The sequence below is a fragment of the Amphiprion ocellaris genome, chromosome 7 (assembly GCF_022539595.1).
Source record: "Amphiprion ocellaris isolate individual 3 ecotype Okinawa chromosome 7, ASM2253959v1, whole genome shotgun sequence".
Classification (NCBI taxonomy): domain Eukaryota; kingdom Metazoa; phylum Chordata; class Actinopteri; family Pomacentridae; genus Amphiprion; species Amphiprion ocellaris.
In genome coordinates this window covers 5,104,491-5,121,256 of record NC_072772.1, presented here as the reverse complement: position 1 = coordinate 5,121,256, position 16,766 = coordinate 5,104,491, and the positions used below count along the sequence as shown (strand labels likewise).

Genomic DNA, 16,766 nt, shown 5'->3' with positions numbered 1-16,766 from the left:
AAATCTTTTGGCCAAATAACTCAACTTTAGCTAATAAACCCTCCCAGCATATGATGTATATTCAAAGTACAGCTGATAAAGGTGTAATTTTGGCTTCTGTGTGAATTATATTGTTGATTCTCACTGCAGTAACACTCTCCAGCTCTGCAATTACACAACCAGAGAGGGATAATCACACCTGCCCGTGCCTGTGATGCTGCAGTTCTTCGTGTCCTGCTGAGTGTGCTCCTGTTTCCAAATTCATTCACCTTATCTACTTAACGGCACGATTAGCATGAGAACGCACATCCAAACGCGGCTACCTGGCCCAGTTAAAGCGGCATCCCATTGGCCTTCGCCGCTGCCCGTCGGCAAGGCAGGAGGCGTTCCTTGTTTGCATTTAGAGTGTGTGAGCAAGAGGTCATGACCCCTGCTGACCTGGATTACCACAGGCTCCAGTAGCAATCTCATGAGCCACTAAATATAGCCTGTGCCTGGGATGGTTTCTTCAGTGAAGGGCTAGGGTGACCTGCCCTGACCCAATCTGAGGCTGTCTGAATGAGATTAGTGCTCCTTTCTAGCACAGGAACACTGCCAGGGAAAAGAATGTGGTGCAATACTAAAGAGAAATTTGTGGTTAGCAGCAGTCAACTTTGTAGCTTGAAACATGATGAAAGTAGACATTCGTGTCAGATTGAACATGTCAAGGAAATGCAGGTGAAGTAAAGCTCAGTCAATTTATTGATTTATGGAAAATATATCACATCTTTACATTTTTGAGATACCCTCAGGAGTTAATAGCCCATCAACCATTTACTTCCAAACATCTGACTCAAAGGTAACCAATTAAAACGCCTCAAACAAGAGAAGTATTTTAGGTTTCACACTTAGAGGAAATCATAAGATACCCCAGCTAACCTGCATCTTAAATTTAGCCAACTGTTCAAAAACCTAATACTGAAACCACATCTAAAGCTGAATCCTTTGCTACAAACCCACTTCATCCCCGTTTCAAAGTCCCACTCTAATAGTCCAAATGGATCACATCACCCCCACCACAAGAAGTATTTGTGAATATACAGTATATGTATTCTGTTCAGTAAAACAGCAAGCAGACTGAAGTTTGATCACCGGACTACAAATTGAAGATCAGACACCAACAAGGACAAGAAATGAGTGAAACCTATGATTTGTTATAGCAGCAGCAACAGTGACATTTGGTTTCTTTTTCTTCTTTCAGAACAAAACGTTATTTTTAACATCCAGATGGTTTATACCAAAGTGCAAATATGTTCAACTGCATGTATTTTTATATGTTATTATATTAAGTAGATTTATTATATTCTAATGAACTACAAGTTTTGCAAGAAGGTTGAGGCGTTTTTTGAGTATTATGGCACATTTCAAAACCAAAGAGAAAACATGTCACAGGTCATTTACTACAACAATAGGCAAATGCAAACTTTACGATACACTAATATATAGAGATATATTTTGTGACCAAAGTTTGTCATCAATACATTAATATTTGAGAACACATTTATAAAGCGTTACATCAATATTGTATCATCAGGATATCTGTATGCAGAACAAATGTATTAACTGCAGTCCTCAAGTGTGTTTTTCACAATAACCATCCTGAAACAATTCAACACACTCCTGCTTCCAATCAGTGCTGCGGGCAATGTAAAGCCCACAACTCAAAACAAGACGAAATCACATCCCACTGGGGAGAAAACCTCCAGCACTTTTCAGTCTCTGAGTAAAGAATGCTCATCTCCAGCCGAGCACCAATGAACACCCTACATCGCAACTATTTGCTCTTGCAATAATCAATAGTGACACAAATTTTACAGATATATAGCTATATATTTATGTATATACCTCCAGTGTGTACACAATCTGACCACTACCTCTGATGGGATCAGAGCCTCCTTGTTGTCACAAGAGACGGCCACAGAAAGGGTGCATGCAAGAAGAGTACTCAATTCAGGTATTTGGAGAATCACCACTGGTGCAAGAGATTCAATTTTCGTTGTTGAAGACTATCGGGAAAGAATTAAATAGCCAACTTCTCTATACGAACTGTAGCAAGATTTCCTATCCCTCTGCCTTTTCAGAGTTGCTCTTTCCTCTAAATTAATCAGGAGCTGGGTGACTCAGCAGAATCTTGGTCTGAAGTACAGGGGCTTCAGCCCTCTTAAAGCTTGGTCCATTAACTTCTCTAGGGATTATTCTGTTGGTGTTTGCTAAACAGATACCTTAGAAGTAGTTGGATGTTCTGAAGCACAAATTGCAAAATTCTACAAATAAGTGATGTTTTAGGGGGGAAGTTGATCATTTGATTAATTGTTCCTTTTTTTTGGTTCTTAAAGACAGTGATTTTAGGAGGACAAGCAACGTTGAGAGAAATTTCAGTCTTCTCTTCACTTGGCAGTCATCATCTGGACAAACTCTGTAAGAAAAGAACAGAAAACAAGACTTAACTGACAGATATAACAATGGACAGATATTGTTTTTGACAGTGCTGCTATCAGATGAACATAATACAGGCGGACAGTCAAAACAAATCAAACAATGCAACAAATGCAGCAGTTGCAGTTATTTTACATCAGCAAACTTAAAAAGAGCTTTGTGGAGTTGACTGCAAGCTAATAAACAAACAACAGCTCACCCTCGTAGTTGACCTGACCATCACCGTCAATGTCAGCCTCACGGATCATCTCGTCCACCTCCTCATCAGTGAGCTTCTCGCCCAAGTTGGTCATGACGTGCCGTAGCTCAGCTGCACTGATGTAGCCGTTACCATCCTACAGATGGAAAAAGAACAACTACTGTTATTGTATATATTATATACAAGAGCTTTAAGTGGAATACCACTGAACTCAGCATCTCTACAATGAATTTCCAGCTAGGACAGTGTTACTTGAGAAACTGTTTGGCTATTGCAGTGTCAGAAGCACGAATTTAGGGTTCTCTGTGAAGTCACAGTCCTGATTTATATGTACTTCTCTAGCTTTAACTACACTGTGCTAAATGCTTACATTCGCTTGGTAGCATGACAAAAACTGGAATTAAAAAATACTGTGAGATTGAGTGACAGCTCAATATCATGCACAAATCTCTCTACAAAACGTTCTCTCTAAACATACAGGACTTTATTACAATAAAAGTTTGACTAGGTTATCGCATAGATATATTGGATATACAATGTCATCTGTAGTTAATTCAGAGACTTTCTAGTTTTGAGTGTTGTTAGGTAATGTTCTCAGTCCTACTGTACCTTGTCAAAGACTCTGAAGGCTTCTCTGATCTCCTCCTCACTGTCTGTATCTTTCATCTTCCTGGCCATCATGGTCAGGAACTCAGGAAAGTCAATAGTACCGTTACCTACACAGTCATACAAACAGAAATAAGTTGGTGAAATTGGGTTACCTTGGTCATGAAATAATTTTAACAGGAAAGCAGACTGTCGACCCAGGATGATGTAACATGGCACTACTTCTTTTACAACCAAAACAGCTTCAAGTACAGACTGTCTAGCGTAAACTCCAACAAATAAATCTGGAACTGACAATACTACCGACAAGAGGAACATATGACACGAAGATCCGTCCTCACCATCAGCATCCACCTCATTGATCATATCCTGCAGCTCAGCCTCAGTGGGGTTCTGCCCCAGAGAGCGCATCACAGTCCCAAGCTCCTTGGTAGTAATTGTGCCATCACCATCCTTGTCAAACAGCGAGAACGCCTCCTTGAACTCTGTGCATTTACAGAAATAGCACTGTTATTTACCAGAAGTATTCACTTCAACAAAAAGACTTCACTTTCAGTGTAGTAGTCTGAGAAACAAAAATAAACACATGGTATTAACATGGTTTGTACATGACTAGTTCAATGCAAAGAGGGAACAAAACTGTTGGGACACCAGACTGATGACCTTTGAGCAATACAACAGCATAGCCTGCATAAAAACACTTGTGTATAATGTTGCATAATTTCTAAAATATGGGTCATGTGTGAACCTTATACGTTTAGTTCAGATTTTCATTTTAAACATACAACAAGGGTCTGATTTACAACTCAGGAAGCCATGTGAATAGCATTAACTACTTTTAGCAGGACCGGATTATAATCAGGACCAAACCTGAACTAAGAGAATACAATCCCAAAAACCTCTGGTTCATATAATCAGCGTCACCTTTGGGTTTTTTTAGGTTTGGTGGTGAAATAAGGTGCTGCTAAAGCTAAACACACCAAACATGGTTAAGGTATGCACTCACCAGCAATCTGCTCCTCGGTCAGCTGATCAGCCTGTTGACAAAAGAAGGAGACACTGATAAAACCCTGACAGCCCATAATGAAAATTATTATTTGCAGCCCTGCCAGTGATAAATAAAAACAGTTAAATTTTAGAATGTGTTCAAGACAGACGTAGCGATCTACGTGCATTCATTTGACATTATGATTGGGCAAAATAATATACATGTGCAAATTCCAAAGATGGCAGAGCAACAAACAACTTATTGTGGTTGTTAATTTAAAAAAAGTACAAGTGGTGCAAGTCCAGGTGGATAGGGAGCATAACAAACTCTAAAGATAAATAAAGATTATGCTACAAACAACAAAATTAGAGAAACTGAAAGGAAAGGAACTGTTTCTCCTACATTTGTTCACAAGGACCAGCAAGACACCTGTCCAAGATTAATTTTGGGTGGATGTGACTTGAAAACAGGCCTAATGAAGATCACCTGCAGCAGGCTACACTGTGTACATAACCCAAACAGATCTGCCGATGCAAATCCACTCTAGACAAACTAATTCATAACACACCAAGATGCTACCTTGCAGCTGGACCCAGAGATTATCTACAATAGACCTAGCCAAAGACTATGTTAATAGATGCAAAACATAAATTAATGACGTAAATGCTATTTGATCTCCCTGACTTCTATTAGGTTAGTACAAAATTAATGCTGGCTCTGCCATTCTATTAAGTGTGGCATTTGAGTACTTGCATTCTATTTATTGTAAAATGTAGGACTTGTTGCATTACTGGCATGAAGTCATAGATGAGGATACACTAGGGTGGAGCTACGTATTTATTTAGTTTATTAGTGCATTTTTTTTTATTACAAAGAAAAGTATTTATGATTACATACATGTGGCAATGTCATTCAAACCTGCTGGTTTTAGAGAGGTCTTTACCACTTTTACTTGTAAAAACAAACAAAAACTTGAATTTACATTTATACACCCATTTCATTTCTCAACTCTTTCTGAGACGTCATTCTACCCTCCACGTGAGGTCTTACCAGGCCTGTCTAAGTCAGTCAACATGCCTACTTCAGGCTGAGAAAGTGTGATGAGGGCCGGGTATAAATACTCCACAGCCCGAAATACACATGCCTGCTATAATTAGTGAGACACGAACAGGGTCGCCAATGTAGCACACTGAATATCACCGCAACTAACCACCTCTTTGCATCTTTTTTACTGAACAGATGTTCAGCTCAGTTCAAACATCACAGACTAACCCTTGTGACAACTGTTGCTGGACAGTGCTTGCTTCTTTGTGTCTTTGTGCAGTCCTTGTCTGATTGTCCGACAACTGGGAAGGAACTGCTGCATGCAATAAACTCCGAAAGTCTACGGCAATTTTACACTGATACTAGTTCAGTGATGAGGATAAGATGATAATGCTCCATTTGTCATATAGTCTGGCGAATCATTTATTCAAGTTCGAAGTTAGAAATTAAACAAATGTAGCTCTAGAGCTAAATAAACTAAAATCTTGTATTAATTAAATCCATGTGCAGCAAAGATAAAGGATAAATTGGTTTCTAACAATCCTTTTGCCTTACTCAAAAACCAAAGTGATTGAAGCTAACATTTCTGTAGCTGAAGGTGGTGGTAATGCCATGTGTTCTTCGAGTCAATTTCAATGAGTCACCATGTTAGTTTGGAGAAAGGTGGGGGGATAAGAAGAAGGGAGCAAGACAGATTGCAAGCGTACCCACTGTCCACTGCCAACCAATTCAGTGGTGCTGAAGCAAGCAGTCTCTGGATCAGGGCAGAACACAGTGCTGTGAGTGTTTGAGGATTTATACAGCTGCTGAAATAAGTGCAGCAAAACAGCATGGTTACCTTCCATCTCATCGGTAAACCGGAGATCATGTCATGTATTCTCATCCTGACAATAGAAAACTACAGTGGCTGCAGGGTTTTGTTTCCATCAGAAAATCAATTTGAATTTACAAATGATGTGTGAACAGCATGCGACTGAATAGGCCTATTGTAACGTGTTCCAAGTTTCCTCACTTGGCAAAGACAATAACAGACCATGTGTCTGTTCTTTTGCAATGCAGAGAGGAACACCAGTGGAAGATAAAGGATGAGGCACAGAGGCAGGGATTCATTTGTCCTGCCATAATAGGGCTTTTTAAAATAGTTAGCTCCCATTTTGGAGGGTGCACTGCAGGTCCTACTGCACCAAGCATGGTTTGGTTCAATGCGGGGGGAAGGGAGGCGAGAAAGGAGGGGTGGCAAAGAGGATCATTCAGCAGAAGCAGAATGCGGTTCAACGTTATGCGCAATACGTAACGCAGGAGATGGTGTCATGATGCCACTGCGAGACAAACTGTGCAAATACATGTTGCAACTCCTTGTTGAACTGCACACAATATGACAAGCAATTGTTGCTGGATGTGAGCAGCAGACTACTACCTGTGAGCTGTATTCTTATGTAATGCCAATCGGCGGCGATTACAAGCTTTTTCTCTCGCTTGTTGCGCATGTCTAACTACATTGAAAACCACCCTGCTGATGTGCCTACAAGAGGTGCTGCTGCAGCGGGCTTGTGTGGCTTCACAAAATGGTAGTTAGCAAGACAGTTAACCGGAGTTCTGATGCCTTTCTTGTAAGATTAACGAGATGGGTTTCACGTTCACACTGGAAGGTCTATTTTTACACATCACCCCCTTCAACACCACCAACCACCACCACGCCCACTCCCGACTCTGAAGCTAACGACAAAAATGCTGGAAACCTTTACCGAGGCACGGCCGTTTAAACCACTTTATTTATATACACTCAGCAAATCAGCCAAATGACTAATACTACAGTAGAGCATTAGATAAACCCATTCCACCTCACAATAAGGCGTGTATGCAGAGCAGCTGAAACACCAATAAGATCTATATTTTACGACAAAATGACTGTAAAGTAACACCATATGCGCGGCTGCCGCAGGATTTTCTACAGATTTTCTTATCAGTAGCTAACTTTAGCTCGTTTTAAATCGGCTTATTAGATTGATATGATAATTATATGCTTCAATGCTTGTGAGCAGATGCAATAACGCGCACGTAGTGGCTGTAAATTCTCCCATTGCAGAGTAATCGATGTTAGCGATACCTAGCTAAGACTAGCTAGCAGTGCTACACAACGTTAGCTTGCTTATACTCACCATTGTCCCGTTGACTTTTAAAGCTCCGTTAATATGCGAAAAGGCTCAGTTTAAGGTGTTGTATTCAACTTACTTAGCCGGCATATACGCTAATACAGCAATTAAATGACACCAGTCTCTTCTAAAATAAGGGTTTCGGTGAATCTGTGCAGCCCGTATCCTGCTGTTGCAGTGGAGTTGCCCGGAAACCTCAATCCAGCGACGCCTGCGTGCTCACATGTATCCCTCCGCCGGTGTCCTGCTCATCTTTGGCCCCACTCAGTGCAACGCAAAAATACAAAACGCTACAGATATAAAGGTGTTCAATCCGCAAAAAATACCCTCTGTTTAGCAGTAAATGTTAATTAGATACTTTAACTGGAGCTGAACTGCAATGATTGCTGCTCTATGTTAAGGAAACGCGCAAAGATACCACCATCACTACTCCTGCTCCATAACAGAAGTTATGGAAAATTAGTGATGTCAAAATTATCATGATTAACGCTGAATTATTATTATTATGAAACACATTTATGTTAGAAGTTCTAAAACTGGAGTTTAAATAAATATAAAAGTGCATAATACATGTTGAGCACCTAATCGCCCTATTAAGACATGCATTTATTTCTGTTTATCTGATAGCATCTGAACATGTCAGCTTCTTGTCTAAGAAAGAATCTTGCTCACGTTGACATAAATGCCACAACAGCAACCTCACTAGGTCAAACCTAGTACATTTTGTATCACATGTAACACAAGTCTGAAAAGCATGCAGTCACATTAACAGGATGACACACACATGCAATGCTACTTCAAGTTGTGTGAAGTGATATGAGAAAGGCTTTTTCCTCATTTCACCACCAGTTTGAGTTAAAAATATCACAGAGAGCAGAGACCTTTCTCATTCACTTTGCTCTATAAAATTTCACATCTGCTTGACAACAAACCTAAGTATCACAATAATAAAACTAACACGATTAAACAGTTTAGATTTATGATACTCACCAATAAATAATGTATTCTGTTGTTCATATGTTTTTTGGCAAAACATTAACAGGGGCTGAAGTTTGGTGTGTGGCTTCTAGCTGTTTGTAGGAGTCTTTCTTCTGAGTTTCTTAAATACCTTCTGGCTCAAGCAACAGCAGGATTTATATTAGTGTCTCCAGGATGCCACCTTCGTAGGGCAACACCACCATGGCATCCTGGTCACAAAGTCCACAGCGATATGGGACCAGGGTTGTTTTGGAATGAACAGTGGTTGTAGAAATCTGAACTGAACCCTCCTATTGTTGTCTAACAATAAAAGTGCTACTAGATCAAAAATCTCTGTGTCAGCTGGTTACATTTGTGGCCACTTACTGTTAGTTGCAATTGGCAGATTGAGTGACCTGGTGATCCAGAAGACTGACAGGGATGGATAGTCAGAGCAGGCAAGCAGAGCCGGCAGGAGTGGTCACGGATGAGCGTTTTTCAGTGGTCCGATGTCATGCAGTGGTCTGAACCAGGCTCTTATGGTACAGGAATGAAGAGTAGACAGGTAGACCACTCGCTGCCACAGGTGTGCTCACTCAGGTGATTAACTAATGACCCACACCTCGAAGCATTCCACACATACACAAACACTCACTGTTACAGCGTATTCCAAGAGCTTGGAAAGCCAGTTTTGGAAATCCTATCAACTATTACAAACACAGGCTGGCTGCTTTAAAGGACAGTGCATAACATTGCTGGGCTTGCAGTCTATTTTTCCTGGGAAAATCTAATCGATTTTAAAGATCCTGTCCAGCTCATAGGCCAATACTGTTAAAATTGTACTAACAAATGTGAGTAAAGCTGCACCTTTTTACCCTACAGCAATCTACAATACAAGGTTCAGGCATATGGGTTCTGTAATGTGTCTTGAGACAAACTGAATTATAACTGGCACTATAAAAATAAAATTGAATTGAATTGAATTGAAACTGGACTTTGTTATGATACAGATAACCTATTTAACCCATAATGAGCATATCAGAGCTCTTAACTTGTTCACTTGACATACAACATGAAAAGGTTTTCAAACTGAAGTCAACTGTGTGAGGGGTATTTTTGGTCACAGGTCACTTTCTCTCTACCTGTGGAGCTGTATTTGTGCATTCTCATAGCTGCCACTGTAATGTATGTCATATTAACTGGCCAGAGCTATGAAAAAATACTTTAAAAATGTTTAAAATGCAAAGATATTGTATGCACACTCACGCAACTAATTTCCTGCAAGATGTTTTATTTAAAAATAGTGAAAATGTAATGTAATCAAGTTTTTTCTTACACCCTGCTGTGCCTGCAGTCTCAGTTGTCTGTTTTTCTATGCTTTTAACAGGGAATTAGCATTCCATAACTTATCTGAAAACATTGCATTCAGTCTCTGACAATGAAGATACTGTGTAACAGAGATGAGTCACTAATTAAAAAAAAAAAACCTTAACGCTTTGTGAGCAGCATTTTGATGGGCTGGAGTGATCACCTTCATCCCATGATAAACATTTCGATCCTGATAAGAGCGGTCTTTTCCAGAATGACGAAAGGCCCATTCACAGGGCACAAGGTATCACTGTATGGTGCGATGAGGAATGTATGTGAATCACAGGATGTGGTCCTTGCTGACACCATATTTTGTTATGGTTTTGGCTTTCTAGTTTTGTTTATGTAAGATCCTGTAGCATCAACCAACCATAACCAACTTTTAGACTCTTTTTGTCATTGTAAACTCCATGTCTGTTTTCTGTTACTTGAGCTTTTATTTTTACGATACCTAATCTTTTGTAATTTTACCTGCCTCCTTTACATTGTACCCACCTCTTTTGATTGTCTGCTCTCCAGTCAATAGTTTCACCTGTGTCTTGTTTTCTAATTTTTTCTCTGTGTACTACATATGTGGTTCTTGTGTTTTTTCCCTGTTCACTTGACATAGTTCCAGTCTGTGCTCCTGTGTTTTCTAAGTCCACTCTGCTCCTTGTGTCTTTTTGATTCCATTTCTCCTGGTTTTGTTTCCCTAATTTTTAGACTTAACCTGAGTTTATTCCTGGACCAGCTGTTAAAGTTTTCCCTCCCTGTTAGTTTTTGTTATACACCCCACATATGAGTTACCTTTTCTTCACTCAATCTGCCAATTACAACTAACAGTAAGTGGCCACAAATGTAACCAGCTGACAAAGAGATTTTTGATCTAGTAGCACTTTTATTGTTAGAAAGGACTTTGGCCTGCAAGCCACAGGACCACTGGAAGATCCTCGTGGAGGCCATGGTTTCCAGATTGTCATCAGCCGCTCTGGTAGCCCTCTGCCAACTCCAGCTCCTGAGATGGCTTGTCACTAGCCTGCTATTCTCCTCCCATCTCCGGACTCTGCATGGCATCAGATGGCATCAACCAGCTAGTATGCTGCTTGTTCCTACCTCTGAGTTAGCCAGTCTTAGCCTGTTAGCTTCCAGCCAGTCCTCATATCAGCAAAGCTCTGGATTGTTTGGTTTGAGTAACTTTTTCAGTTTCCTGCCTAATCCTGCGCCCCAAAATTCTCAGGAGCTTTCTTCTGGTGAGCCCTCCAGAGGGAAGTGTGTCCTGCCAGCATGGCACCTCACCAGAATTAAAAAGGAAGTGAAGTTGAGTTTGTTGCTTCCAGCTGTTTCTAGGAGTCTTATCTCAGCATTTCCTCACATGGAACAGCAAGCTAACTTCAATAATTGCTAATAAATTATCCCCGACATGGAGACGTGATTAGTCAGGTTCTAACCACGTCACACCGTGTACTTTTCCTCGCTTCAAACAGATGAGCTGTCACCCAGAGTTTATAAACTGCTGTTAGATCATTTGTTATACAGCAACCATCTTCAGGTTGAGTTCTGAGCTCCATCACAGCTGTCAGGATATTTTTATTTCACTGTTGCCAAAGAAGACGTTGGATTAGCATCACACATGGACAAACTCTTCAGTGTTTAGTGTATAAATAAATTAGACTATTAGTTATTGGGGCAGTTTGAAAAGCTTGCTATTAGTTGCGATTTTTGTTTATTAGAACATCTTTATGTATCATACATCACTTGATGTACTGTCCAGTCTCATATGTGTGACAAATTTACGTGCCATGACTCTCTCTGTCAGTGTCTTGGTCGTGTCTGATTAAAGCCGTGTGGAACATTAATGTTAAAGTGACCTATGTCTGAATATCAGAATGTCGTCACAAACTGTTGAATTCAGCAATATTACGTACTGAAAAAGGCTCAAGATGCTTCACATATGTAGATTTCCTTTCATTTGTCAACCATCTGTAGTTTGAAAGCTAATTGTGGCCAAATATGTGACTTACACAGGAACAATGTGGATACTTGAAAGTACAGAAAGGTCTTTTCCTTTAACTTGGAGACACCTTGCATTTAGAAGTTACACTTTTAAAAAATAATGAATGAGTTTTTATGCCAATAATACATGTTCTGATGCTCCATTTCATCTTCGACTTCTATGAGAAATGGAAACAATACAGACTGAAGGTTAAGATTAAAAGAGACACTACAATGCATTCTGAGAATTTACTTTCTGCAAGTAAATGAAATATAAATCCAATGAGGAAATATGACTCTTTTTCATTGTTTTGTTTAGTCACTTTTAGTACAGCATTGAATTCCTGTTTCAGTTATCTTGTTGTTTGAACATTTGCCATGATGTGATTCAATAAACATGAGATTTATTATTATGTGTGTTAAATTATCATCAATTTCTAGTGTAGTAATTGTAGGTCTATGTAGGGGAACATTCAGCATGACAAAAAAAGCCTCATATGTTATTAAATTGTAACACGAACTCAATTTGGAAGAAACTTGTAACTGTCTACATGTAGACCCCTATGCACACCAGTTATCATAGCCCTGTGCCTGAATCCACATCACCATTTTGTCATGTCAAAACAGCAAAAAACCAAAACCTTGGTGTGCCACATGCCAAATTCTACTGATGTCAGAGGTCATAAACATTGGTGAAATGTTGACCAAATATTATTTTTAGCATGAAATGTGGATGCATCCCTAGACCACCCTTGTTTGACAATTTTGCACTGTTTTTCCATTTTCAAGGGCAAAATAATTGAAATTTGACCCTCTCAAACATTTGTATCTGCTTGAAACTGTGCCCTCACCACATGACATGACTGTGGGAGTTAGAATTTTGGAGATATTGAAATAAAATTCTTAAAATGGCTTCCCAGACAACCCGTTTCTTTTAGGGTGAAATTACAACTATTACCAGGTGGAAAACATTTGAAATTCTCAAAATCCATCCCAAATCTTTTTGTTGTTGTTGTTGGTGTTTTCTTTTTGCAGAATTTAGTCTGGGGTCCTTAATAGTAACTGACTAAACTCTGAACAAAATCTGAGATGATGCAGAAACATATTTCCTGAATTCTGTCTGAATTAATACTGACAAACTCTACAGCGTGCTTATGTATTCTGCATATCAGTGGTTTTTAATGTGATTAACAAAGAGACCAGCAGAGGGAAACATTACTCCATCCATCCATCCATCATCTAAACACTGCTTAATCCTCATTAGGGGTTGCTGAGTTACATCCACCAGCTATGGACTCCATCCATTTCACCTTGTACTACTGCACCAGCCCCTCATCTTTGTTTTTAAAAGAATTTAGACAATTTATGTCTGATTTACTCAATCTGAAGAGATTACAATTATAGGTGGTTTCAGTGTTTCAGACTTATATAAAATCAGCGTTTTTATGAAAAATTCTGAACAGTTGAGTTATGCTGTTTCATTTGAAATATTACAATTCAAATTCAGTGATTAGTAGGTAACTCTGGTTTCATGAATATGTGCCCTCAAACTGAGGTGAGCTGCTGGGTTTGTGAAATGGCAGACTCATTTATTTCGGGGGAGAACATGCAAACTCCATGCAGAAAACTCCCATGAATGCAGGGACATGAACTGGGAAACTTCTAGCTGCAAGGCGAAAGTGTTAACCACCAAGCCACTGTGCAGCCCCCAGTATTTTGTGCTACATCAAAAATGAGAAAGAAAATGTTGAGGGGCAAAAACAAAGGGGTGAAAGCAGAAAACTAGCTCTAACTAATCTGACGCCTACAGCCCCAAAACTCCGTCAGCTTTTCATTTGCATTTGCAGTCCAGGTGCACACTACAGGTAGATTCACCCAGGATATCACAGAAACAATAACAAACACCATCATCTCACAATGCAGCCTGCCTCTGGGCTTGATGTCCATTTACTTCTCCTCACTGCTGGCTGGCTTGTTGTTGTAGTAAGAAGCGATTTGGTTTGATGTTTGTTAATAAGCCACAATGACCTCCTGAAAAATGACATAATTCCTCCCACCAGAATAGTGTTTGAAGTTTTAGTGTTTGTGATTATAGAGTCTTCTGGATTTAACGGTGGTGCGGCTTTGGAGTCCTATAAATCTAACCAGGCAAATCTTCAAAATGCGCTTTTTTATTCTGATAGGCCTGTCAATAATACTGTTTCCTAACTAAACAAAATGCATTAAATTCTACAGACCAAAAATCTTGAGGTAATCCCCCCATTTCCAGCTCGTGACATATCCACTAGTAGATCTGCAGATTGACTTCTAACAAAACCCTCCAGCCCCAACAAGAGCTTAAAAGTCTGAGGATCTCCTCAAGCCTTGCTAGTGAATTATAATAGTTATGATGTGGATGTTTGTCTGATGTGAAACATAGCTTAAATCAAATGTTTTTCTTGCCTGTAAATGAAGTGATGTCATCAGAGTAAAAATGCCCATATTGCTCAGGCTGTAAAACAAACCTACAAGACTGTTTTCAATTTAACCGCAACTCCTTTGACACCCTTTTTCGTGAAGTTACATCCATCAGCTATGGACTCCATTCATTTCACCTTGTGCTACTGTGCCAGCCCCTCTTCTTTGATTTTAAAAGAATTTGAAGAATTTATGTCTGACTTACTCAATCTGAAAAGATTACAATTATAGGTGGTTTCAGTCTTACATAAAATAGGCATTTTTATGAAAAAATCTGAACAATTGTTCTGAATTATGTTCTTTCATTTGTGATATTGCAATTCAAATTCAGTGGTTAGGACAAAACTCCAATTTTATGAACATGTGCCCTCAAATTGTGTGAGCTGTTGGTTTTGTGAAATGGCAGACTCATTTTTTTCAGAGGTATACAGTTGCCCATTCTGCCCCTTTGCTTGGTTGAGACTGTGGTTTGGAGACGCAAACACTCAACAACCAGCACTATTCAGTTGACTGGTCTGGTCCGGAGCAGTCTGGTCTGGCTGCTGCTTGTAATGACAGTTGGCCAGTCAATGATGATTTCTAATGTACCACGACTTACAGGAATTAAAGTGCTGGCCACAGTGTTGTCCTGGTAAAGGCCATGCCCACCACAAATCCTATGCCTAAATTATTTTCCATCTGTTCTGTTGGGTGTGTTTGCAGGCCCTCATGCCGTTAAACAGGAGCAATGTGGTCTAAAGCCTTGGAAAGCCATCCTGCTTCCTCTTGCCCAGAACCTGGAGATGTTGTGCCCTCTGCTCCACGAGTTTGGGAGAGGTTTGTGGAACTTTTATGATAAAAACCCGGAGAGAGACGAGACACACGTCTTTCCTCCATTTGGCTTTATTCAAAAGAACACGGAGCTCGACAGTGCAAGCGGGAACACAGTGCCAGACAAAAGCAATCGATCATGCATCATCAAACTCGCAATAATCTATAAATATTGTAAGCTTTGTAAACTCTTAATGTTTTTAATGTAACAATCATGTCCACAAGTTAATTATGAATTACAAATCCCTTTTAACTCGTTTTTAAACTACTCATGAATTCTTCTATCAGCTTTTAAACCTTTGTATAGTTCTGCTTTTTTAACCTGTGTGTAATACACTTTTGATTATTTATTTATTTTAAATCGATTTTTTTAACCTGTCACATACTCCCCCTCAAAATAGATGTTGTCCCCAACATCAGGACACATGAAATATTGGGTAATACCACTATCATAGTGCAAATTTCAAGTTAAGCGCATATTCAAACCTCAACTCATTCACCAAAGTTTACAGACTGGAACTCTTTTCATACATTCTGTTTCTTTGAGGAAAACTCATTCACAGTCTCAAATGTTGATTTCAACACTAAATGCAGCATGTGTATACTGGTAGAAACCAAAACAGTCTATTTTCTCTTTTAAGTCACCGTAGTCTCATTGTAAACACAATTTTAATGACCTATGACCTCTAATATAATCTTTCAGCATGAGCCTAATGAAAACACATTTACTCAACTTCAGCTAAATATGATTACCCATTTCAACATTGTGCATAGAACTCTTGGAAATAATAAGGGTGAACACTGTAGACCCATGGCATAGTATGTTCTGGATAACATGGAAACGCTTGAATGTTGTAACAAGCAGGTGTACCCAGTTTGTCATAAGTGAAAACTTTTGGTTTTCTGGATTCACGTCTCGGTCTCAAAGTCACTTCTTCATTCTGATCACTGTGGGTAGGAGAAGCAGGTGGGCGAGGAGAAGGAAGGCTTACCTCCACTGGTTGGTCTTCTACCTGATCAATGTTATCCTCTGGGGGTTCATTAACTTCTGCATCTTCAGGCTCGGACTCTTGCAGCACCTCTTCAGGTTGGTTGTCCTCCTGGTGAGTCGACTGTGTGGTCCCCTCAGGCTGCGGTGAGTCGGGGCGAGTGTTATGGAGGCATGGCACTGGATAATACTCATCGTCGTCATCCTCTTCTGAGTGGATTTCTGGTATCTCAGCTGATCTCGGAGAAGTCCTTCTCTTTAGTCGGGGCTGCAAAGAAGTCTCTAAGGGCAAATGGTCACATGGCAGAAGAAGATTGCGATGTAAAGTTCTGGATCTGCCCTTGCCCCTCTCAGGTTTCAGTTCATAGACAGGAATGTCTTTGCTAACTTGACGAACCACTGTATGCACAACATCTTCCCAGTGGCTTCTCAGTTTGCCTGGACCCCCACGTGGAGTCAAATTCCTCACTAAAACACGATCTCCGGGTAACAGGGTAGAATACCTTAGCTTACTGTCATAAAGTCTCTTACTCCGAGCACCGGCTTTGTTTGCATTCTCTCGGGTGATCTCATAAGCGTCTTTCATACCCTCTTTCCACTTTCGCACGTAGTTCTGATGGTTACCATCACACTGATCATCGTTTGGTGATAAAGAGAACAACATGTCCACTGGTAACCGGGGTGACCGTCCATAAAGTAAGTAAAAAGGTGAAAATCCTGTCACTTCACTTTTAGTAGCATTGTAAGCATAGACCAGTTTGTTTAAAGAAT

At 39.9% G+C, this 16,766-nt stretch overlaps 1 protein-coding gene across 1 annotated transcript; it reads right to left on the bottom strand.

The window, feature by feature from the left end:
- Window positions 1-702: 702 nt before the first annotated feature.
- Window positions 703-7,656, bottom strand: calm3a (calmodulin 3a (phosphorylase kinase, delta)). The gene is made up of 6 exons (XM_023290996.3): window positions 7,451-7,656; window positions 4,266-4,296; window positions 3,601-3,744; window positions 3,263-3,369; window positions 2,654-2,789; window positions 703-2,434 (listed from the first exon to the last, which is right to left on the bottom strand). The coding sequence occupies exons 1-6, from the start codon at window positions 7,451-7,453 to the stop codon at window positions 2,406-2,408; spliced, it is 450 nt and encodes a 149-aa protein (XP_023146764.1). The 5' UTR covers window positions 7,454-7,656; the 3' UTR covers window positions 703-2,405.
- Window positions 7,657-16,766: the final 9,110 nt, after the last annotated feature.